At 38.5% G+C, this 26,370-nt stretch overlaps 1 protein-coding gene across 1 annotated transcript; it reads left to right on the top strand.

Annotated features, from left to right (window-relative positions):
* The first annotated feature begins 466 nt into the window (after positions 1 to 466).
* Positions 467 to 4,856, top strand: LOC104599871 (ACT domain-containing protein ACR4-like). Its single transcript, XM_010262618.3, has 8 exons — positions 467 to 774; positions 1,679 to 1,751; positions 1,842 to 1,887; positions 1,997 to 2,111; positions 2,211 to 2,278; positions 2,358 to 2,951; positions 3,104 to 3,208; positions 4,067 to 4,856. The coding sequence occupies exons 1-8, from the start codon at positions 771 to 773 to the stop codon at positions 4,406 to 4,408; spliced, it is 1,347 nt and encodes a 448-aa protein (XP_010260920.1). The 5' UTR covers positions 467 to 770; the 3' UTR covers positions 4,409 to 4,856.
* Positions 4,857 to 26,370: the final 21,514 nt, after the last annotated feature.

The raw sequence follows: 26,370 nt of genomic DNA, 5'->3' as shown, positions 1-26,370 counted from the left end.
TTTTGTCCGCGACACGTTGTAATAACTACTAACTGATGGAGTTAATTCGTTACTGAACCGTAAGATCTGAATCCATGTGGTATCGGTGGGCCCTCTGCTTCTTCCTCAGTTTCATTTATTGATTTCTGATTTCTTCGCCGATACAAATCGGGCACGCTTTGTTATAAATTTCACAATTCTCAATTCACATGCATGCACTCGCAATATTCTGGTGGAGAAAAGCAAAATAAAGGAAAATACTTTACTTGTTTACAAGATTGCCTGTAAGTCATAGCTAAACCATGGATGACCACAAGATTGGAATCGTAGGCCAGTGGTTAATGCTTTAATGGGTCCACAGTTAGAGAGTTCCCCTACGACCATGGAGAGGATAGCTCCTAACATGCGCTGGGTGGTTAGGACAGCGGAGAGGGCTTGGTTGGAATTTGGCAAGTTTCTATAAGTACCAGACGGAAGCTTGGAAAGTGAGAGTTCATAAAGCAGAGAGAGAGAGAGAGAGAGAGTATTCTATGAATGTACCGGTGAAGTTGCAGGATTTGGAGTTCCGTGTCGGGGGCCGGGGGAGTAGTTGATTTATAGAGGGTTTTGAAGAGGTTTTTCTAAGGTTGGAGGGGGAGACAATTCTTTTCTGCTGCGTTGAAGAGTTCTAGTGATATCATTCTCCATAAGACAGAGATCAGAGAGGGGGAAGATCTTTGGATTTCTTTCTGTCTTATACTAGTAAACAACCAGCAGCCACTCTAGCAGTGCACGAATCTTCAAGAGTTATAATGGGTATGTGACATTTATTCTTCTCGTTTCACGTACTCTCTTTTAATTTGCGATTTTGGTGATGTATTTTCATGAGCCTGTAGTCTGATTCTGGTTTCGGCTAATTGCCTTCGTTTTATCTATCGTGACATATTTTATTCTCAATTCATCTGTCTATTTATGCACAATATTGGGCTTCTGTAGTTTTCTCGTTTCCCTACTTTTCGATTTCAGGTAAAAGGATTGTTCATTTATGTGGTCTCTCTGCATTTAATTCATAGTTTTTTTTGCTGACGAGCCTGTCTGTTTTCTGGTTTGTGTGTTTTTAATTACCGGTTCTCTTCACGGTCTTGAATAGTTCTCTTCCTCTTTTTCACTTTTATTGTCCCCTTCTTTGCTGGGTCTCGAGTCTTGGAAACTGATTGGTTCCGGGAACTGTTCTTCTATGGTGGTTAGGCTCCTTTTGTCGTGTCTTGATTGGCGTTCTTGGTACCGTGCGTTCTATCTTGTATACTTTTCTACTGGTTTTTGAGTTTTTCTATATTGTTTCTGATTGGCGAGTTTTTTGCTTCCAACAAGTCTTTCTATTCGTGGCTGTAGAACTAGAACATTCAACATTTTGTTTCGACTGGTTTGCTTTCTATTCCTTCCTTTTTTTCATTTTATTACAAAATAAAATATATGAATTGGTTACTCATTTGGTGGGAATTCCAGCTCGTTGCTTCTGATTGGTGGTTTTGGGTCATGTGTTTCTATGACTTTTTCTATGTTTTTATTTATCAATTATGACTTTTTTTTCCTTTTTTTTTTCTCTTTTGCTTTTTAATAATTAATAATTAATAATGGGGGGTCTTTTTCATTTTCTCTTATTCATTGGTTCGTTTGCATCTTGGGTTCTGTCTGATTTCCTCAAATTTCTTTCGTTCAGGGGCCGATATGAACTCTTCGTGGGATATGGATGATGAATATGAGAAATTTGTTCGAAGGATGAATCCACCCAGGTAAGTGATTCTAGAAAGCCGCTTCTAACGAACTAAAATAATCCCGGCATTTGCTCATAATTGTTTTCTTTTTCTGTTTCTCCGTTGCAGAGTTGTAATTGATAACGAAACATGCAAAAACGCAACAGTTATACGGGTATGACTTGTTTTCCTTCATTCTTATGGATTTGGCAGGTAACACTTTCCCTGGCTTTTTTTTCTTTTGTTCCTGATAATTTGGTGTTTTCTTGGGTTTCATGATGAAGGTGGACAGTGCGAACAAACATGGAATACTTCTGGAGGTTGTGCAGGTGCTCACAGATCTGAACCTTATTATTACTAAAGCTTATATATCTTCTGATGGAGGATGGTTCATGGATGGTAAGCTTTCTTCTGGTACCACATGCACGTTTTTCCTCTTTTTTTTTTCTTGATTCCTTTCTGTTATTGTTGAAAATAACCTGGTGGAGCTGTCACCAGTTTTTAATGTTACTGATCGAGAAGGGAACAAGCTTAAAGATGAAGGGATTCTGGAATATATTCGTAAAGTGAGTCGTTTTGGCTAATAAGTTTACTTTATCTGTGCTTTATCAAACATACCGATCTAATCTTAGCCTTTCTCTTCAGTCTCTTGGGGCAGATTCCTCCTTTGTACCCACGTTGGGAAGAAATGTGGGGGTTGAGCAATCAACCAACCACACATCAATTGAGTTAACTGGCACCGACAGACCTGGACTGCTGTCTGAAGTGTGTGCTGTTCTCACTGGCCTGAAATGCAATGTAGTAAATGCAGAGGTTTGGACCCACAATACGCGGGCTGCAGCTGTGATGCATGTAACTGATGAGGAGACTGGTTCTGCAATTACTGACCCGGAGAGCCTGTCTAAGATTAAGGCATTGCTCTGTAATGTACTGAAGGGTAACAATAAAACCAGGGGGGCCAAGACTGCAGTTTCTCTTGGGGTGACCCACACTGAGAGAAGGCTTCACCAGATGATGTTTGCCGATCGGGATTATGAACGGTTAGATGATCATGCCTTTGATGAGAAGCAAAGGCCTAATGTCACTGTTGTCAATTGGTATGACAAGGATTATTCAGTTGTCACAATTCGGTGCAAGGATAGGCCAAAGCTTCTCTTTGACACAGTCTGCACCTTGACTGATATGCAATATGTGGTTTTCCATGCAAATGTTGATGCAGAACAACCAGAAGCTTATCAGGTATCTGATACTCTCATAGGGTCATGGTTTTGCCCATATATAGTTACATATCAAGCTGCAAATAGTGTTTGGATGTGCAATGTATTGGAATTTTACAAACATCTAATAATTTATAGTTAGCCTGAAAACATTATCTCTGTTTTCCTTTTCAGGAATTCTATATCAGGCATATTGATGGGTCCCCTGTAAATTCAGAAGCAGAGAGACAAAGAGTAATCCAATGTCTTGAAGCAGCCATTGAAAGAAGAGTATCTGAGGTTAGAGATATTATTTGTTATTATTGTTTGATTTTTTTAGCTGTTTAATCCAAATATATTGGCCAACCAAAACTTGAGGCCTAAACTAGATAAGAATCTGTTCATATTTTTCTGTATTGAAAATATACCATATATCAAAAGCTAGGGTGCCGAGTGCCCAGGCATCTACATTACTGACATACTTGTATAAAATTATACTGGATAAGAAATGGACGAAATATCCAACCGTATGATTAGAAACTCATAAATCCCATCCATTTTAGTTTTGCTCTAGAGAATTTGTAAATATTGTTACCTCAAAGATAGATTTTTATGAACTGCACTGTATTATAGATCACAGATGACAGAACTGGAGTTGATTGTATTTTCGTAGATATCTCTGGCAATAGAGTTTTGGGAAATTAGGGTCTCATTTCCTTATTTTCAATTCCTATATTATGGATCCACCCTCCTAGTGGCTTTATGGGCGTCTTGGATGCTTTTCTGCTTTCATTGGTCTGATTAGGTGGACAAGTATAAGGGAGTGGATGAAAAGATTTTGGCATTTGGATGAAATGATAAGCTAGTATCAGACATTGATTTACATATTAGTTACATATAATGAGTAATTAACCTACGTAAGATTGTCCTTGCTATGAAGGATAGAAACTGAGATTACCTCACAATCAACTGAAAAAGAAAACCATCTAGAGGCAATGTATCAAATTCGTGAGAATGCCAAAATACTTGGAGTTATAGCCCTTTCTATGAAGAAAAAGGCTACAGCTGACGGTTATGCAATGCAGCTACACCTTGGTTTTCAAAATGTCTTTTAGGTAAATGTCCCATGGTTGTTTTCTCTGAATTTTCTTCTCACAGGGATTGAAGCTGGAGCTCTGCACAACTGACAGAGTTGGATTGCTATCAGATGTCACTCGAATCTTCCGAGAGAATGGCTTGGCAGTCACAAGGGCAGAAGTGACAACCAGAGCAGGGAAGGCCATCAATACCTTCTATGTTCGTGATGCAGCAGGAAATCCCGTTGATGCCAAGACAATTGATTCAATCAGACAAGTGATTGGCCAGACAATTCTCCAAGTGAGAGGCTGCTCCGAGAACACGAAATCTTCTTCGCAGGAATCCCCGACCAGGTTCCTCTTTGGTGGTCTCTTCAAGTCCAGGTCTCTCTGCAATTTTGGTCTTGTTAGATCCTATTCTTGAGTTCCAGACTTCCAGTCTTGAGGTTCCCAAGGCTTGCACTCGGGTTTCCTAGTTATAACTTGTAACCATGTACATACATCCCTGCTTCACTGGAAACTCTTCCATGGATTGCTGTTCCCCTGTTATGGAACATGCCATTGGAAGATAGAGATGCAGAAGTCAAGTTTTTGCCAAATAGGGAAAAGAAGAAATACAGTGACATAGTGGAGCACCTGTAAATTCGTTCTACTCAATTCCCATGTTCTGCCCATTTGTTAAGGAGGGAGGGATTCAACCCCCATTTAACCAGGAGAGCATAAGAATTAAAACTAGAACAAAGAAGGAAATGTATAGGAAATACTCAGATATAAATTGAAGAATGATCTCAATGACTAGTGTGTACGAATGTAAAATTTTCCTCCCAACATATGGGTGCAACCTTTGTAAATAATATAGATCCATTTTTTTTTACTATTATTATTGCATTTGCTTGGATCATATTAATATCTTCTGAAGCTTCTACTTAACAATCCTTGGTGGCAGTGACAACTGTCTCTGAGTGTCATGGAGTAAGATGTCTCCTGCCTCCACCCACAGCTGTACTTACTACCACAACCACACTAATTAATAATTGACTATCATTGTCATAATCCAAAATGGTAGTGAGAGGCAGAGAGCAATGGAAGGAGAGGCCATCACAACTTAGGTTGCTCAGATCTTCAACCTGAGTCAGATTATCATAATCATTTAAGCTTCATCCCCACTATATGGGGTCGGCAGTTGACTACAGGAAACCTGCTTCGTGATATCAATTGTTGAATTATGAGCACTTAAATTATTTCTTACTACTTGGACCAAAGGTTGCAAGGTATCAATGTGTTTCAACCAATACATATCGATCTTTGAATGCATGGATATGTCAAATATTAAGAGTTTGGGTAAAGCCCTATTTTCAATCAGTAATCCTCTCCAAGTTTTCTCTCTTTCAAAAGCCTGAAACTTCAAAAGTATAAATAAAAATATCGCCCCCTTTAAATTTGTTGAGTATCAGAAGTATTGACGATACCTAATTTAAACCTTGCTTCAACCGGTCAACCCCATGCCCTTTTAGGTCTGCTTCTAGCCCCTTCAATTCTAGTTGTAATTGTAACTCAAGCTGACTCAGAACCTAACCTAGTATAAATCTAAGCCCAACTTGAATAAGGAATCTTCGACCGTAAGGCTACAAGCTAAGCTGAGAACTAGAAGTTGACCCCTACTGTCATCCGTTGATGGGCGGTTCAATTGCTCCACCGACGACGATAATTTTCTCCCCTTTCCGCCCTTCTTTCCGCAAGGCTTTTAACATCAGTCGTCAGATGGGAGACGGATCCAATAAATAAATAAATAAAAGGATGCGTGTTTGATTGATGCACTTGGGCTTCCCTAACTCAAACTGTTTATGAGCTATGGATGCTTTGATCACGGATGCAGGACAAAGTTGGGAGTTAATGAGTGGGAGCTGAAAAGCTGAAATATATATAATGAGAATTTGAATTCCTCTTTGCCTCCTCTAGTTCCTTTATTTGCATTGGTCCAAACTGGGAAGATCTCTCTAGATTTGGGAGACAGCAAGGGAGTCTCTTGCTCTATCCCTGGGAAAGGCTAGCTAGTTACATCTTGTTGACGTGAAAGAAGGCTTCCGTTGCCCGTTGAAAACCAAAACCAACAAAAAAAAAAAAAAAAACACAGCAAAAATACGAACTTCAAAGCTGGAGACAAAGCAAAGTGCATGCCTTTCAAACATGTCCTTGTTATCTTATCCAGAGGCCAGAGCTAATGAATGGGGTCGGTGAGGTTACCCATCTGATTGATACCATCGTTTTTGGTTGGCGTGTATTTGAGATTGGATTGGTGGGGTTTCACCACATGTATGTCTTTTACTCTCTCTACACATGGACATGGCACCACCACAATCACAATCACAAAGATGTTAAGTTTTGTTAATTAGTCATTAATCAGTTTGGACACCTTCGCCCAGCTATGGGCACAAAACAAAGACATGGGAAGAAACTATATTGAAAAAACCAAGTGGCCTTACATTACTCATAATAAGGCATAAGTTATTTACAAAGTTCATGTATGTAATTGGCTTATTTTACTGAAACTTGTTAAGCTGAAGAAGGGTCCTATCTAATCCACCATAAAGTTTGAGGTAGGAGGAGCAATTTCTGCTTATTATCAAAATATAATGTCATTTCATGACTCCTCAGCAAAATGAACAATTTTAATTTAACAACCCCAAATGATCTACAATCATGGATGGGTAGGTGGTATTTGTAGTTTACCAAAACAAAAAAGATAAAAAGTCCAACAATGACGCAATTATGAGATGGTCATTTGGCACCCCTCCAAATAAGCTAGAGACAAAAATGTATTAAACCCGTGGAACTGCAGAGACTCTTTAAGGCATGCATGGCCAGTGGGCCCCCTGCACCACCCCTAAGGCCCTCATTCCCTTCTAAATGTGTTTGTATGCCAAAAATAAACAAATAAGAGAGGTTCACCTTATTCTATGTGCATTTAGGAATTTCTCCAAATAACCGAACTTATTTCTGCCACATGGAGGGATCTTATGACATCTAGGGGATCCATTGGACTACAGTCCAAAACCTCTAGTCATACTGTCTTCTCTCTCTGCCAACCACAATGTTTCAATATAGTGTTTTGCTACTGAAGCTTCAGCAATAAATCTATATGCTTGGACAGAAAGGATTTTGGGATTCTTTTTGAACTCCAAACTAATTAAGCATTTGTAAGTTTGTTTGGTACTTAGAATACAAATAAATTTGCATTGATGCAAAACTATGGTAATATAAATGATTTGAGTGTAAATTTTGAATTATTTTTGTTCCAAAATTTTGTTTATTTTGTTTCACTGCAATACAAATGAAGTAAATTAAGACATGAAAATAGAATAAAGTAAAACCCAAAACAAAATTAAATAAGAATTTGCATTTTTTCTTTTACAGTTCCATATAATTGTGCTAGTGCAAATAAAATTGTACTTCAACCAAAGGCTGTACTAGCAGACCCAAACACTTAAGATCATGCATTTAAAACATCTTTATACCTATATTTTTTCCATTCATGGAGAGATGCATCAAATACACAGCTGTAGGTGTTGTGAGGACGGTGTGAATACAAATTTTGTGAGGACTGAATCCAAATTTATTCCTGGAGGGATCTTATGGTCAATCCAGATTGTCCATTAGATGAGATCCACTGAATTGGCCATGCATACAATCCTTCAACAAAACACCCTTGCTTGCATTACTGTCAGAGGGACATTACCTAATGACTATTTTGACCGTCCGGGTCTTGGAAGACAGAGGATCACTTGGGAATACCGGCGTGCGGGCCGAGGTAAATAACCAATCACGAGTGAACAAGCCAATGTTCTATACACATGAAACCAGTGGGCCAGAGATTTTACCATTCTACCAAGTTATAGTGGCCTTTGCTCCACCTTACATTGACGTTTTCCCCGGTCAATATCAACAGTTCAGAGTTATAGTTCTTTAATACATTTGTTTTGCCACTCCAATCTCCTACCCACGAACTGTTCCCACATCCATTCCCACCTAAACACCACTGGCTTGTATTGGAAACATTTTTCCATGAATGACAGTGAGATACTTTCAATGTACACCTGTAATGTCCTGATGTCAGAATATTTATACGTAGGGGATCCGAGCTCTTGTTTTGTACATCTGGCAAAGTATTTTGACTGTTGATAGAAATTGTATCCATGAATAGAAGGTGTAGACTGTAGAGAGAAACTATGGCTTATGGGGCTCCTTTAGACTTTGAACTGCAGTAATATATATCCACCATGAAGATATGCTAAAAGGCTGAGTTCAGAAGACAGATGGAAAATGTACTATTAAATGTGATACCCCTTTGGAGGATAATATTGTAAAATAAAGTGAGTATATTAATTAATGAGGTGATATTTAATGTAATCAATAAATGTATTAATAAATTGGATGGGCAAGATTGTCAACAAAATTAAAATTATTTTTTTTTCTCTCTTAGATAATTAGGTAAATATGGTGTAGAGTAAGCTGATACAGGAGAGAGTTTGAACTTTGAACTTCAGAGCTGTCCCTGAGTATATGGAGTGCGGGAAACGTGCTCAGAAATGATGGCATATCAACGTTACAGCTTCGCTTGGACCAGTCAACAGTCAACATCGTGAGATTGAAATTCTAAGCCCTATTTTATTTAGAACCTAGTTTTCTTTAATCCCCCAAGTACTGCCGTCCAATCTCATGTCAGTGTTTTGTTTTTTATGCTGGCTGATAGAGTTTGAAGTTCAAAATATCATGATAGTTTGATAGAGGGTGTATTGTACTGGTATTTGAAGGTATAGGCATGTGACATGGGTGGAAAGGTCCATAATTTGATCCATTATTGATCTAAAAATAATTTATGTCAAAAATGGTTTTTTTTAAGTAAAAAATAAAAATAATTTATTTTATATATTCTAAATTATTTTAATTGGTAAGAGAGAACTATAAGATCAATGATCTATTGATGTATCGACAATTTGATATGTCTTGTAATGAATTTTCAGTAGATTTGGAAGTTCTAACACTGTTTGATGTATTGTTACACAATGAGGTATCCCTTTCCATCTCCCTAACACACTCCAAACCCTACTGGTAGGGTGATTTGAGCTTAGGTCTCTGCTACAACAAGTTAGATACCCTAACTTTAGATTTAGGATCCATTTGGTTAATAGTTGGAATCGGAATCAAAGATGGAATTGAAATCCCTTGAAATTGGAATCAGAATGGTTTATTCATATAGACTATTTGGTTCAGATAGGAATGAGAATGGAAATGGGAATCAAGAGGAATGAGATTTCATTCCTAAGGGAGGGGCAGGGAATGGCCATTCCCTCAAATGGGGGAATGCCATTCCAGCAGGAATGGGATTTCGATTCTGCCCAGCCAAACGGTTGGAATCAAAATAGCCCATTCTGATTTCGATTCCAGACCCCTATTCCTGCGAACCAAACGGGGCCTTAATGTTATGACATATGTATGGATTTAGAGTGTCCTTAATGTATCCAAATGCATTCATATCTTTCTACCATATCCATGCATAACCGGCAAAATAACCAATATCACATCTATATCTAATCTACCCAATATGATATAGAATACTGATATTTTGAACCTTAGGCCGTGTTTGGTTGCAGCGCAATTTTATTTGCACTAGTACAAAGGCATGGAAGTGCAAATGAAAAAAATACAAATTCTCGTTTAATTATATTTTGGGTTTTACTTTATTATACTTCATGTCTTAATTTACTTTATTTGTAGTGCAATCAAACAAAACAAAACAAATTAAAATTTGAAACAAAAATAGATCAAAATTTACATTCAAATCATTTGCATTGTCATTGTTTTGCATCAGTGCAAAGGTCTCACTAACCACACAACCTGGTAAAAGATGTAACCTTTTCAAACTCGGATTCAATGTTAATAAAAAATCCAAGGTTGCAAGTGGCAACCTTGTGTTTTGCAACATCTCATCATACTTGTATATTTTCTTTTATGGAGAAATATCTTCAATGCACAGGTGCATGTAGTCATGAATACAGTATAAGCACCGCTTTATTAGCATTCAAGGTTCAAAATTTGGTTATGATACACCTCAAAGTCTCTCCTTCATTCACAAAACACAAAACCACTCCCCCTGCAGACTGCAACAGTCAGAAAACGAGAGCTGTGACAGGTGAGTTCATATGAAGCCAATATGCAATAACTGTTACTAAACTGAAGCATCGTTTTTCTGTAGGATCTGAATATGGAGGGCTACATGTGCCTCCGAATTTTCTTTGCCCTAAAAAAATTACAATGGTGCCTCCCCCTCTCACATGGGGCATCAACATTGCTTCCCACGATAGCTTCCCCTCACATGCATCACTGACCAGCAGACTTTCATTAAAGGCCAAAATCTGGATTGGAGATTGGACTAAAGCCTATATGCGGGTTCAATTATTCTGGGTCGGGTTGAAAGATGCCCGACACTACATTGCGTTGACCTTCAACCCCTAATGCACTCCAGACTCCAGTGTTGGCTTGGGCCTGGATTGATAAGTCCAACAAACACGTATCCAAACCCAAACCCAAATTGGGTAGTATACTAGAATCACCCAATCCAATTCTCTAGTCATGCACATGTACACAGTGTAACAGTATGGAATATAATTCTTTTCATCTCCTTCACGGAACTTACATAATAAAAGGGAGTCATGAGCCCATGAACAACATCAAAAGGAACGGCAAAGCATGGAGGAGCCTCAAACTGAATTTCCTGGTTTCCATATTTTTGTCCCCAAGGATGAATTTCTATCAAGAAAGCTTCTCAGTCGGCTACAGAGGAAGGCTCCCACCCCTCTGCCGTTGAAGCCTGCCACCCCACTTGAATGCATGGATAGAGCAAAAGCTTTGGGATGGAACTTGGATTGTTCATCATCTTCGTCTTCGTCGTCCTCTGGCTTCTATCATGATAAGACTCCCATTCCTTTGCTTTCGCCTCTTGTGTTGCCTTCATTGCCTGAACCTTCTGCCATTCAAAACGGTTCTACCGCTTCTCAGAGCTCTGCCACTGCGGTTATCAACTGCCAAAGAGTTCAGTAATTGCTCTTTAGAAATAGGGTATCGGAGTGTATTTGTACATTTGTTGCCATACAACAACAGTCAAGGGTATATAGCTGAAGATCCATGCCATCAGTTGCATGGTTTTTTGCTCTGTAGATCTGCATGAATGAATTTCAATGAGATTAGTGAAATACATTGTTTTGGTTTACATGGTCTTGTTTAGTTTTGTATTCTAAACAATGTATCAAGCATCTGGTTTAGCTCACGCCCAGGTTCTCTACCTGTTTGTAGTCAGGATAAACCAACTAAAATTTAAAAGTTAAAATGCTAGAATGAAAAACCTCTCTAAGATAGATCATAGAACAACAACAATTATCTCTTGGGGGGATTTTTTAGACAGTGATTTCTTGGTTGGTTAATTTGAAATGTCCAAACAAAATCAAATACTCTGTTCTGTTGCCATGTTCTAATTGCGGGTGTTCAGAATTTTGGCTAAAATCTTTCAAGAGATAATAGGATATTTCAAACTTATAAGAGATTGAAATTTGATGCAGTTAGAAGGTATTGAGAGATTTTGGAAACAGAATATGAAAGTAATAACTGGATAAGCTTTTGGTTTTGGACTTTGGGATGTGAAAAACAAAAAAATGAGCCAAGAAGGGTCTATTTGGAAGGGGCTGAAGCTTTTCCTTCAGCTGCTTTCCATAATTTTCAGCAAAGATTGCTTATAAGCTGTCCAAATGGGGCTCACCTCACAAGGATCGTTTATAAGCTGCTGCATAATCTAAGGGATGACAGTTTTCCCCCATCCCTACTGAATATCTGATTTCTCCATCAAAACTCAATGGGATCGGAGAGATTGCCTTGGTGGAGGTGGGGACATGGATGGGGATAAATAAGAATCCCTGATTATATATATACTTTAAGTAAATATGTTTTCAACATAAACTTTTGATTAAAAAAATTTAGGGATTTGGGTCCCCAATGAAAAACCCATTTTTGTCGAGAACTGAAGATAGAGGCCAGGTAAAGTTTTGCAAAAATCAAGCCTAAGAACGGGGAGTTGTTTCAAAGTTGGGGTCGAGAATAGAGAGTAGGTTCCCGTCCCATTGCCATACCCATATGAAATCTTCTTAAATTAGGATTTTGTGCTTTTGAGCTTTAAAAGCAAAATCCTTAAGCTACTCCAACATAAAAGAATTTAATGGAAGATTAGTCATGTCGGAGCTATTGACTTGAAAATGCCGACCTATCTTTTTCAAGAGATGTTATATACAGCATTTTTCACGCCTTCACTTGTATTTCCTCTATATTTTTCTTTCATGTGTATTTGTCTACCCTCCATGTCGGTAAGTGGTCAATCTTAGGTAGAAGCATAACTTTCTTTATGTTTAATATGACTTAGTTTTGTAGCATTTTTTTTATTTTTTGCTTAACAAGTGTTATAACATCCAAAGATGCGAGTGAAAAGCGAAAACAGAAAACCCCCACTGGCCACGGGCTAGATTCTAGGCGGCACGATTGGCTTGACGAGGCACGCACCAAAACCTGATCGAGAGACCTTCACAAGCTTTCAAACCATCATTTCTGATGAAAATCAGGTCCGAGTGAAAGGTCTATCTGTGGCTATAATCTGGTTGACAAGCTGTGAAAAGTCTAACTCAACTCTGCTTTAGAAACAAACGGGATTCAGCAGAAAAAAAAAAAAAAAAAGAAGAGTCACATCCAACCCATCTACAAGTACCATCAAAATCAAATGCTATAAAACCAGTCTTTGGTTTATGGAAGAATCCAACAAAAAGATTGAGATGATATTCTTTTTTTTTTTTTTTGGCTTTTTAGTTGAAGAGCTTTTCAATCTCTGATGCAAGCTCAGACATTTCTCAAAATAAAACTTGTTCCTATTCTTCCAAATTTCTGATAGACATGCAGCAATGTTAGCAATAAAAGTCCAAATGGTCCCATAGGCAAATTTGTTTCATATTTAGCATTTGGGATTTGGGGCTTACCAAAATCTGCTTGAGTAAATCGATGAGATTGGCAGATAATTCTCAATTTACTCTTCTGTTATTCTGTAGGTCCTCATGATTTGGCATTTTCACTATTTAGCCAAAAATCCAAATGGGGTAATGAGATTTTGGCCTACTGGAGTCGGGTTGTCAATTCGAAGAATTTCAATTCTATTATGCTTAGGATTGGGCTCGAATCCATTTAAAATTTGATAAATGCTCAATCTAATCTGACCGAAATTACAATCCCAACCCTATATATATGGCTGTAACTTAGGACATGTTGGATTTGAAATAAGAGTGACCATGGGCCGGGTTTAGTGTCACTTTGGTCCTTGAACTTTAAAATGCGATAATTCAGCATTAGAACTTTTTAAGTGTGTCAATCTAATATCATTAATTAGCGATCAGTTCTGTGTATCATATGATGACATGTGCAAATTAAAATTTTTAAAAATATCAAAATTAACCTTTAGAATATTGTTCATCATCTTTTTCCTCAAGAATTAAGATTGACTAAAGAAATGATGAATAACCCCAAACCCATTAGGGTTTAAATACTTGTCACATTTGTTAGTTAGGGATTTGAGGGGAGTTGTTTGGTTTTTGTAGAGCTGAATCATTACCATTCCCTTGCAAAATTGTATCAAAAAACTTATACCTCTATTTCATCTTATTGAGGAAAAAGATGATGAACAATGATTTAGTTTTGAGAAGGGCATTTGGGTGATTGATAAAGAAAATTAGATGACACACAAAGGGCACTTATGTCTTTTTACATGTCATTTAATATTTAGTCAATAGCAGGTACTGGGTTGGCACATTTTGAAAGTTTGAGTATTGAGTTGTAGCGTTTTAAAGTTCAGGGACCAAAGTGGTATTAGGCCCAAAGTACATGATTAGTAATTGTCCAAAAAAAAAAAAGAATTAACTGATTGAAATCAGATCCAAGCTATTCCTATTCCATCTAATGAGACGGAAAATGAATTGTTATTAGAATAAAGAGAATTTTTTCCATTAAATCACCTTATGACTTACTTAAAAAAGAAAATGACGATTTTCAAAATATTAACTTGCATTTGGAGATCATTGTCAAACAAAAAACAAAAAAGAAAAAAAAAATCTTGCATTTGGAGATATGGAAGCTCCTCCAATGCCCACCCAAAGAATAGCTATTCATTTTCCTTTTATTGAAGGAAAGCGCTTGAGGAGAATGAGATTAAAAGGTTGGGTATAAATGTTTTTTGTGGCCAAGAAGGTTAATTTTTATTAAGGCTGTGTTTGGTTGCGGTGCAATTTTATTTGCACTAATACAAATGTATAAGAGTGTAAATGAAAAGAATGCAAATTTTGGTTTGATTTTGTTTTGGGTTTTACTTTTTTCTGCTTCAAGTCTTATTTTACTTCATTTTTTTTACTGAAATCAAACAAAATACAGTAAAATTTGAAACAAAAATAAATCAGAAATTGGAGCCAAATCATTTGCACTATTATAATTTTGCATCAGTGCAAATAAATTTGCATTGCAACCAAACGCAGCCTAAGGCTCAGTTTGCAAGGAGTACAAATACAATTATGTATAGAGTGCAAAATCTTGTATTTGGTATTTATTTTGTATGCATTTGTACTATACACAAAGCTCAGTTTGGAAAGAGTACAAATACAAACTTAGCCTCAATTTGATAAGAATACAAATACAAATATGTATAGTACAAATATAGATTTAGAAATACAAAACACAAGGGCTTTGCATGTATATATTTATATTTGCATTCTTTCCAAGGCTCAATTTGGGAGGACTACAAATACAAATATGTACAGTACTCAGTGTAGGAGGAATATAGACTTAGTTTGGAAGGAGTACAAATAAGAATATGTAGAGTGCAAAACCTTATATTTTGTATTATTTTGTATGTATTTGTACTGTATATATTTGTGCTTGTACTCTTTCCAAACTAAGCCATAAATACAAATATATACAATGCAATGCAATTTTGCACTGTACATATATGTATTTGTACTTTCCCAAACTGAACCTTTGGAAGGACTACAAATACACATACGTACAGTGTAAAACCTTGAATTTTGTATGTATTTATGTTGTACATATTTGTAATTGTACTTTTTCCAAATTTAGCCTAAGTGTCAAATTCCAAGAAAATGTGATTAAGACTCGAGATCTACTACCCACAAACTGTTCCCACTCCAGATCCACCCAATTTCCCATGAGAGGTGATGAATCGATTTTTATTGATGTATCGATTTTTTGGCTAAGTACCTCGTCATTTGGTCTGCTTCCAAGTGGCCGATGACAGGCCAAAGTGAACTTTGGCTGCCGAGCTGAGTCGAGCTGGGCAGGCTAGGTGGTGAGCTGCCTATGAGGTGCCGGGCTGACCAGGTGTCGAGCTGCCTATGAGGTGCAAGGCTGACTAGGTGTCGAGTTGCCTGTGAGGTGCTAGGCTAACCAGGTGCCGAGCTACCTATGAGGTGCCGAGTTGCCTAAGTGCCGAGCTGCCTGTGAGGTGCCGGGCTGACCAGAGAGCCAAGCTGCTTGGTGGCGAGTTGAATTGATGAGCTTCGTTGCTCTTTAGAGACCTGCAAGGAACCAAATGTCAGAGGACCCGGGGTGGCTAACCCGGCGAGGTCGCTCCGATGCTTAAGTCGGTACTCTCATAATAGACTGCAAGCTAAAAATCACAAAGTCTGAGAGCTAGAACTTGCTTACTTGCTTACTTGCTTGTTGGCTTGCCATTGGGGTTGGTGCCTTTATATAGACATTGTTTGGCGTGGGCTTCACGCACCATATCCGAGATTTCTGCGATGTCGTCTAAGTGGTTTGAGATTCCTAGAGGTAACCGCCATGCACGTTGACCACCCTCCGAATCGTTCGGCACGTGGGCCAACTTCCAAGGATCGTGGGAGTATTAGGATATACATGCCGAATTTGTCGGTGAGCATGTCTCCCAGGCCACCAGGTCACGCCTATGCCAAGCTGCCAGCTCGTGCCTGTGCCAGGCTGCCAGCTCGCGCCAGGGCCAAGCCGCCAGGTTACACCTGTGCCAGACCGCCAGGTGGGACACCATCAACTTGGCTAAGACAAGTGGTTGCCAAAGTGATTCCGGGTGTCACCTAGTTGTTCTGAGGTGCCATGTGTCACAATGTCATTGGAGGGCAGAATCCACCCTCATCAAGAGGTATCTAGTGAAGAGAAGAGAAACAAAATTTGAGAGAGAGAAAAAAACACAGTGAGCGAGAGACACAAAAAAGAAACATTAGAAAGGGATGGCCTAGCCAGATATAATAGAAGGCAACCGATACCCATTCTAAAGAATGAAAGCAGTCTCGGGGTGAAGGGAGCGAGACAATTTAGCCAAGAATCGAAAATCATTACAGAGTTGGTGCCTTGGGGATCATCACTTCGAAGACTCCGAGGACCACCAAAGCAAATAGAACAAGCCTTGCAAAAGGAGAGGAGCATAACAAAAAGATGAGTAGCAGATTCAACTTAAAAGACAATTGAAAATTGAGATGATATCTCCATGGCTTAACTCGGTACTACTCATCGTAAGGAGAAAACCTGTAAATTAAAAAAAAAGTCTCCAAAGGAATAATTTAAAAATGCAGCTTCCATTTTTTTTTTTTTTTTGTCAAGGAGAGAAGATACTGACCTAGAAAGCTATTAATTAATTCTAAAGGAATAATTTAAAAAAATATATATTTTTTTTGTTCTGTAGTGTGGATGAGAAATTGGTAGGTGTGGACTAGTCCACACTACACCCTGTGGCAGGAACCAATCCATACCACACCATAGTCTACAATTGTTCTGAATTGCGAACAGATTGTGTAAATTGGACCAATTCACACCCACAATGGCATTTTGTAGGCACGGTGTGGACCAGTCCACACTATACTTTTTGATTCCATATATCTCATATATAGTTTATGGATGATTTACACAGTTAATCATAAACATATAATTTTTGCATTTTATATGACAAATATATTAAAAAAAGGCATCAATAAATTAATATTAATTTAAATAAAATAATTAAAAAAAATATATATATATATATATTTAAACTAAAAAACAAACGATCGATTGTTCATATTTTTTAAACAAAACCAAATAACATGAAGTGAATAATAGACTCCAAACATAAAATGAGCTCCATAATATTCACACAATAGAGAAGGATCTAGCATCTTTCAACAGCTAAGAGGGAAAGCACAATACCAAGGGTTTAAAGAACCAAATTAGAAAGAAATTGAAGGGAAGGATATTAAATTTCAGAGAGAGAGTATACATTGACATCTATAGACTATACCGAGGAGGAAGAAAGATCCTCAACATCATAATAGATAGAGGAAAATGCACAAGAAGAAGAGGGTAAGAATAAGATCTATATTTTCCAACAAAAAATGCAAAAAGAGAAAAAAAAAATCCTAACCAAGAAATTAAGATTGCCGTATCACAAGATCAGGCTTGAGAGAAAACTCGAGTTTTCTACATTAGAGCACAACAAGAAGACACAAGGGTTTTCGGATACATATCTACCATGTGAGAGAGAGAGAGATGATGGTGCACGATTTGGAAGTTCCTAGTTGGAGGGCAGTTTGGACGTCAATCTGCTCTATTGGCCGGTCGAACTGCAAGAAAGGGATGTTCAAAGGACTCGGGTGGCTTACTCGGCGTGGGCGCTCTAATGCTTAAGTTAGTATTCTGTAGTGTGAGCTGAAAGTTTGTAGACTAGTAAGCTAGTGAGCAAATAGTCACACGTACCTTATGTCATTGAGGTAGATGCCTTTATATAGGCGAGTTGTTGTGGTCCTCACGAAACACTTCCGAGATCTCTGGCCCGAATCTAGTTGTTAGGAGTCCATTCCACACCAGGAGGTGGACTTCATGCTAGATGATAAAGCTTATCGTGTCTGTCTGATCCATGTGGGATGAGGACGTGCGGCATGATCCCAAAGAACTCAGAGACAGTTGGCTTTCTTCTAGAAGTCACGTGTCACTTCGATAGGGCGGACCATCACAAGCCACTCGGACCTCGGTCCTGGCTGAGGTACCCGAGGTGACATAGCCTACTAAGGTGGCAGGAAGTGCCTTGTTAATGTCCAGTCAGCAAGTCGCGTCCACGTGTCCGCTCATTCAGAGGTTGGGCCAAATCACCCCTCATCATGAGAGAAAGAAACTTACACTGAGTTTTTTCAAATCAAGCATTGATAGGTGGACCGGTGGAGGAGAGCTGTGGTGGAGGAGAGATTCGGCAGTGGAGAGCCTCGGCGGTGGAGAGCTTCGATGGGCGGTAGAGACCTCCAACAGTAAAATGTGAAGCATAATCAACAAGATTTTAAGGAGAATGTGAAGCAAGGGATCAAAGTAAACTGTGGGCAGACCCTAACCATGAGAATTTACCATTGCCACTAAATTGGGGTGTGGACAGACCAGTCCATGATATAATATGGACCGGTCCTGTCCAAAGCCAGCCGAACAAGGAATTCATCCCATGGACTGGACCAAAGCTAATCCATCCATGAAATAAACATGAAACCGAACACCGCCCAAATCTCTTTAGCTTCCAATTTTTTATTCAAAAGAGTAGGAGGGCCTGTTGGATCTCTAAAAGTGCCCAACTGAAATTAAGTTCTAGACATTTAAGATTAAAATTTGATTTATCATGGACCTTTACTACTCCGATATCTTTAACCAGAACATGAAGAGATTTCGCCAAAGCCTTCCAAATTGAAGCTGCAATTTGAGTGATCAGTGGCCAAACTAATTCCTTGCTACTGTTGGACATTCTTTGCTTATTCATTGGAATCGCTTTCATCAGACTTCTCCTTTTTTTTATTATATTATCGCTGATGAAACATATAAAATGCAATTGCCAATGGCTGATTTTGCTACACTTTTCTTCTATATAATTCCTTTAGGTGTGTGACAACAGAGTAAAGATATTTCACATAGGCGCAAAGGGACACGTGTCAATAGACTAAATGAAAGTGTAGGAGATCCAAATTTCCATGGTTTTTTAAAACGAATCGGTGACTGAACCGGTCAGGGGTCCGGTTACCGGTTTGAATGGTCCGATCGTTCGACTCGAATAGTCGGCCCGTTCTAACAAAAAAATAAAAAAAATTTAAAAATTGGAAAATAGTCAAAATCGTTCGAACGGTTAACCAGCCGTTTCAGCAGTTTGCTGACCAAAATTAACGGTTTTAGAGAAAAACAGGTGACCGGCTCCCAAATTTTCTGGTCCGACCATCCAGACCGGTCCAGTTTTGCAAACAGTGGAAATCTCCTCTTTCACCACCACTACCTCATCCTCCTTAGTTATCTTTACTTTCACCTTCAAATTCTCAAATCTAAACAACGCATGGGGTTGGATTGGTAAATTTGGGTTTAAAAATACTCTGACAATTTGGCCGGCTCGGGTCAACTTTTGGGTTGAATGGGCAAAGGATAGAGACCTTAACGGTTTGACCCATGGATTAGATGAGTCAATAGTTGAACCACCGACATCAGTTGGTCATTGATCAAGTCACCATATTTTTACAAAAAATAGAAAAAACGTGTTTAACCATCTGATTTAAATGGTTAATTCATCTAAGCCAACAAATGTTGGTTTGAAAATAGGTGACCCATGACCTGACCCAATCCAAATTCTTTCGGATCGATTAGCCCACCTCCTTAGTTCAGGTCCTAGATAGGGGACTCTAAATCCTTTTTTTCGGGTCATGATTAGGTTTGTGGGTCTAGTTGGGGTATAGGTCAAAGTCCATGTTTTAGAATGAATGGACGTTTTTACAAATACTAAAAGGGGTTCGATGAGATTTAAGATGAATGGACGTTTTTTTTTGAAGCCAAGATAAGTGCAATTCATTACGAAGTGCTTAATGAGCTATCAGAATAGATACATACTTCTTGGACCTTGGTTCGTAGTACTTGACACCGTACATTTTACACATAGCGGGTTTCATTTTAAGGAGAGGAGGAATGCATCTTGACCGTGAATTGATGCTAAATTCACATGTAGGATGTGGTTTATAGGGGAGGAGAGGACTAGTTGTAAGGGGCTGGAATTCAGAATTCTGCATCGTGTGTTTCTATACTTTTCCCTTCATTTATGGCGGGTCTGATGTACGGGGTAAGATGAGAGAATAAAACATGAAAAATACGGAAAATTTTGTTTGAAGTTTCTCGAAATTAGTTTAAAATGGGTTTTTCATGTTTTTTCGGTGCTCCATTTTTTAGTGGCCAAATCTCCTATAAAACAATTGAGAATAGACCAAATATCAGTCTTTTTGGCTTACAGTCAAAAAACCGCAAAAGACACGTCAAACGAGCTGATCGTTATCTGTATCTGTCTGTCTCATGGGAGTCAGGAGAAATTCTCAGGAGTCGGACTTGTGAGTTGTGACCTTAATTTTTGGTTTAGAGTGGGAGTTCTTAACATTTTGAATGTGTATAGCTCTGCATTGAAAATTAGAAATCTGCATTGGGCCTCTCGGGTCTCCCTACAAATAACAAATCTGCATTGTGCCTGTTCGTATTTCTATTTTTCGTGATTTCGTCCTTTGACTTTCCGAGGAGTGAGATACCGACCAGCAGAGCCTGGCAAAGCAAACGCTTTTCCGAACCGGTAAGCCCCCCTTTCGAAACTCTTGTTGACGTTTCGATTGCCAAACTGCTTAAATACTATTCTTTTGGACCCAAATTCTCGAAATCTCACGCGTTGTTTCCTGTACATTTCATTGTGATCTGGAAAGTTTTCTTCTTTTCGGATTTCTTTTCTTTCTCTGCAAAGCCGTAGTTGTATGGAGGCCTTTTGACCGTTGTCTTGTTTTGGATTACTAGGTGTTGGGGAGGTGCTTAGGTTGGGAAACCTCGGATGATTGATCTATAAAAGAATTTTTTACTTGTTTTCTTTGTTGGGTTTGTGTTTAGAATTTTTTTTCCTTCTCTTTGTAACAGAGAAGCATGAACTAGGCATTTTTGTTATTTCTGCTCCCAGCTTTGTTCTTTGTTGATTCGCTGATGATGTTACATGGTGGTCGAATTTCCAATGGTTAATACTTAATACTCTTTTGTTTTTCCTTGTTTGTGTTTCTGGGGGTAGGTGGACTTAACATAAGCATGTAATTTTTTTTTTTGGGGTAAAATCATAAGCATGAGGAGCACTTCTAGGAAACACTGCATGAGAATGATTCATACAGATAGGGAATTGCAACTAATCTCTAAGTATAAAAACTTTGATATAGGGGAATCTACAGGAACATTCAAAAAGGACATGAGAAATGTCCTTTTCTTCTCTTGGGGAATCTAGAGTTGAATCCTAACCGGTTAATGGAAATATCTTTAATCAGAGGAGAGATGGTTACAGCATCATGATTTTCATCCTCTTGCAAGTATCTTCTGAGCTGGCAGAGTGAGAATATGCTTACTTTTTTAAGCATGAAAACAGAAGTCTTGCACAAATGCATCCCCCCCCCCCCCCTAATAGGGATGTGTTCTAATCATTCACTCTCCCTATGTTTAGAAGGAAAACCTCTTTCCATCTTTTCATTATTTTCTTATTGGTTAGATGAAGTCTTGCACAAATGCATCCCCCCCCCCCCTCCTAATAGGGATGTGTTCTAATCATTCACTCTCCCTATGCTTAGAAGGAAAACCTCTTTCATCTTTTCATTATTTCCTTATTGGTTAGATGATCTGTTTGTTGTTCTCGTACATTTGCAGGAATTTAGCTATTTGAAGTATATGATTCATCTGAACTTTGTCATCAGTTGGATATAAGTGACAACAAGAGAAATAAAGATACAATATATTAAGTGATGTCAAATGTTGCAAATTGTGTTTGATTGGAATATGGTAGAAGTGAAGTAGAATCTTGCTTAATTGACGCTGGCCCATAATATTCTCATCTCTTATGAATTTACTTAGGCTACAGAAGCAAACAAATAGAAAGAAGAATGTCTAGGGGTCAATCGCGTCCAAGAACTCAGCCTAGCAGGAGAACCCTAGAAAGGTGCAAGAAGAAAGACAGAAGTGATTCGGTTGTCTTGATTGATGTTGATGCTGCTAATGTTATCATCCTTGATATTCCTGAGTCTTCTCAACACACACTTCAGGACTCTCTGTTATCTAGGAAAGACAAAACGTTTCCTTCTGGTAGTGTTATTTGCATTGATGATGATGATAATGATAGTCCTGGACATGGTGTTGAAAGTGGTGGGGTTAGGGATAGTGATACCACCTCAAGCAAGGCATCTGATCCTGCTTCTTGCCAGTTTCAAAATTCTGAAAAATCAGATGGTGGCGAGTGTCAGTTCATTTGGGAACGGAAATTCCCTGTGAAATTATCAAAATGTAAGAGGACATACTCTGGAAAAACAGTTTTCTAGAGGTCATTGTACTTTAAATCCTATCTCTGACAGTTGTTCTGAAGGTGACAATTCTGACTGAGCTCATGGAGGGTTCTTTTGGAAACATACGTGAACAGTGGGAACAAGCATCTCTAAAGAGAAAAACCATTGAAGGTTTCTGGGGTGCTCAATCTGGTTTAATAGATCAGGATGTGGCTTTTAAATCTCATGCTGATACTCAAAAGAATGTTGGAGTAGAAAACAGGGCTGACCATCTGGAAAATTCACCAGTTCATTCTACTTCAAGCACTGATGATGTTGAAAAAGAAAATTTTTCTTTCTCATCTGCTAATAATGTTAATGGAGATACTTCTCTCAAATCTGAGAGGGAAACTCTTATTGCAGATTTGGATAGAGTGGTGGAGCAGGAAACAGAGTTTGCTGAGAAAAAATATGGTTCTCAGGACAGTGAAGAACCACTGGAGAAGGATTCATCTTCTTGTGATGGTTGTCATCAATGTGATGCATGTGCTTACTATGATGGATCTAATCTCCAAGGAAAAGACAAAAATGTTTCTGGAGGACATTCATCATGCAAGGAACAGGCTGAAAGATCTAATTATGTAAGAGTTTGTCCTGAGCATGGAGAAGCAAATAATGTCCAGGTACCTTGTGGGTTCAATGCCCAGTCAGTGTATCAGGCGAACTTTAGTGGCAGCAATGTCACTTTCAAGGATAAAGAGGCTTATTTTAGGAATATCCAGCAGTTAGAACAGGTTAATAATGACAGTATCGTCTGGGAGGAGAGAGATGAAGGTATTTATGAAGGACCTCCTTTATGCAACACACATTCATCAAATGAGGCAAAAAAATGTAGTGCTTACTTTGGGGACATGGTGGAACCGGTTTCAGAAGTACCATCTTTCCACAATGTGCAACCATGTTATGAGACAGAGGTTAATTGTGATGTGGCTTCTTCTGGGGAAGAAGATGGATCAGCTCCTTGGATTTTTTCCTGTAACATTCAAATGAGGGATGACTTAGAAGTCAATCATGATGGAGCAAGATATCTGAACAAAGATAAACTTTTTATTAAGGATTCATCTATTTGCAACACTCAACAAAACAAAACACAGGATAAACATATGGAAGATTGTTTTAAGGATGAAAGAAAACTGGTTTGTGAATCACTCTCTAACTCTCAGCCACAGGATGAGAAGAATCCTTCATTACATGCTCAGGATGAGAATGATACACTGAATGTTCAGAATAATCTTGTGAGAGAGAAGTTGAAGGAGACTGATGAGTACAAGCATGCTGCAGAAGAAGAATGGGCAGCCAGACAATGAGAGTTACAGGATCAGGTTTGGAATATCTACATTTTTTTTATTTAGTATTAGGTTTCATGGAATATTTCTAGACTTTGATAGAATATGTAATCAAAACCAGGGCTGGATCTCTAAAATAAAGTAGGTAGGAAGATTTGAGAGAACACTTTGTATTAGAATAATTTTCCCTCCCTTGGATAAGTAATTCTTTTTCCAGCTGGTTAGTTTGGCCCTTATTTATCAATCACTGGGTCCTGGGTTTCCTTTGATTTACAATGGGCACCCAATGGTAGACCCACAAATTTTGAAGAGAGGGAATCCACCTTACAACAAAGCTGTAGCAAGATCATCAATGCCTGGGACCTCCCCAACCGGAACAATAGCACTTTTCTGCAAATTTATCTTTAAACCAGAAACTGCTTGAAAGCAAATTAGTAGACATCAGAGAAAGAGCAGATCTTGGCTAGGTCTAAAGAAAATCAGTGAGTCATTCGCACACTGGAGCAGTGTATTTTGAATTTGATATGTAGGTCATCGGAAATAAGTTGTAGCGACTGCTCAGAATGTGTTTTTTTATGCCAATGTAATCTGCTAGGCCTTCCCAATGTGATCACTGTTTGTTTTAATAAACTCATGGCATATCTTTTGGGAAGACAAAAACTTCAAGCTGGGGGTTATAGGTAGTTAGATGGTTGGCTTTAATTGTCTTTTTTTCCACAACATACTGAAACTATTAAAAGCAGCTTTTACAGTGTTGAAGGAAGTTAATTAAAATTTAAAAAATAGAAGAGTAACCATTAGAATTCAAGCTTAAATCCTCTTTCAATTAGTATTGATGCTTTTTCCTTCAAATATAACTGCAATATACATGGTTATTGGAGATACTTTGATATTCAATATTTGTAAATCAATCATATTTTGGGATTTTTTTTGTTGGCTTTCGGTATCGTCAATATAAATTAGAAAAAAAAATGATGTTAGTTCTCTAAAGGCTGTGCCTGTTCTTTTGCAGGCTGAAGAAGCACAGCAGCTACGGAAGAGAAAAAAGGCTGAAGCTCTGCATTTATTGGACATAGAAAGAAGACAAAAACAAAGGGTGGAAGAAATGCGAGAAATACAAAAGAAGGTTGGTTTAAACATCTTTTTGCTTGCTTTCATTGCTTAGGGCAAGATTTTGGTTAACTGCTTTTCCTTCTTTATATGTTGAATAATGCCAATTCAGGATAAGGAAACTGTAAACTTGAAAGAGCAGCTTCGTGTAGAAGTAAGAAGGGATCTTGATAAATTGGAAGTGCAGTGTACTGATATGGCTTCATTGCTTCGTGGCTTAGGAATCCATGTCAGAGGTGGTTTCTTTCCCATGCCACATGAGGTGAGTTACATGTTTTTCATGTTATTACTTGAAATACTAAATAAATTGGTAAACTGCGGCATCCACAAGTAACCTGACAGGCCTCTTGTATCACTTAAACATCTCATGGACCAAAAGGTTTTAAGTGTTTGGAACTAAGATTGCCAGTCATGATATCTCACATGTTGCACTTGAAAGAATGGTAGGATCCATCCAATGGACGCCATGAAGGTTGCGGAATGGGTGGGCGAATTTCAAAAATTTTCCTACCTTCTCCCAACTGGGAATCATATTCCCTAAATTTAGAATACAATATTCAAGGATCCTACTTGAACCATAATCAAACCAGATCTTTACCAAAAGACAAATGGGAGGAATATACCTAATCCGGAGAAGCACTATCTCCCAAAGTTGGTGTTCACGCCCAAAGAATGCTCAAAGATCCGTTCCTACTGAAGATGACACAGTTGTCGATGGAACAGAACCAGCAGGGTGCGTCCTACACACTGGATCCTTCACAAGAATCCTTTGGAAGTACTAAACACTGAATCTTTTTTAGTCTTTCTTGCAAGACTGACGTCAAGAACAAATTTCTTGACTTTATTTTCTGCAAAGATCTAATCTTGCAATGGCAGATGGCGGCGGTAGGAGGAGATCTCCAAAAACGAAAAGGGTTGAACTACTTTTCTCTTTTTCTGGAGAGTATGAGATTTGATCTCAATTCGCAGGAACCTTTCTTGCGATTTTTCTTGGTTCGAAATCTGTTGTTTTTCTCTCTCAATTGGTTAGGGTTTCTCCTCCCTTCTTCTTGATTAAGAAACCTCCTAAATCAGGAGTCATCCCAATCCAAATCAGTATTTGGATAGGGGATTATCTTAATCCTATCTGCAGATAGAGTTAGGTTACTCCTGATCTTATCAGGAGGTTACCAGATTCAAATCTAACTTCAATCTCAAATTCGCCCCATGGATGGGTGATCATATCAGCCCACCTCGAAATGGGCTTTTGGCCCATTAAGTGTTCAGTGTCTAATTACTTTCCAATCTGCTACCCAGTTGGGCTTCTTTGTATGGCGTGGGACCCAAGCATTGATCTACACACCAGCCACATGGGTTCGGCCCAGCCTTTAATACAAGGCCCAGCCGAATTCACTGAAAAACTCAATGAACCCCTTGAGTCCATCATATGGACCCTATGGGCCCAACACTTACATTAAGTGGTCCCTGGGCCAAGCCATCTTATAAAAACCCAGGGACTGTGGGCAAGTGCA

Source organism: Nelumbo nucifera, chromosome 3 (genome assembly GCF_055504915.1).
Source record: "Nelumbo nucifera cultivar China Antique chromosome 3, China Antique-T2T, whole genome shotgun sequence".
NCBI lineage: Eukaryota > Viridiplantae > Streptophyta > Magnoliopsida > Proteales > Nelumbonaceae > Nelumbo > Nelumbo nucifera.
The sequence above is the reverse complement of the archived record's forward strand: the minus strand, read 5'-3'. Positions and strand labels throughout refer to the sequence as shown.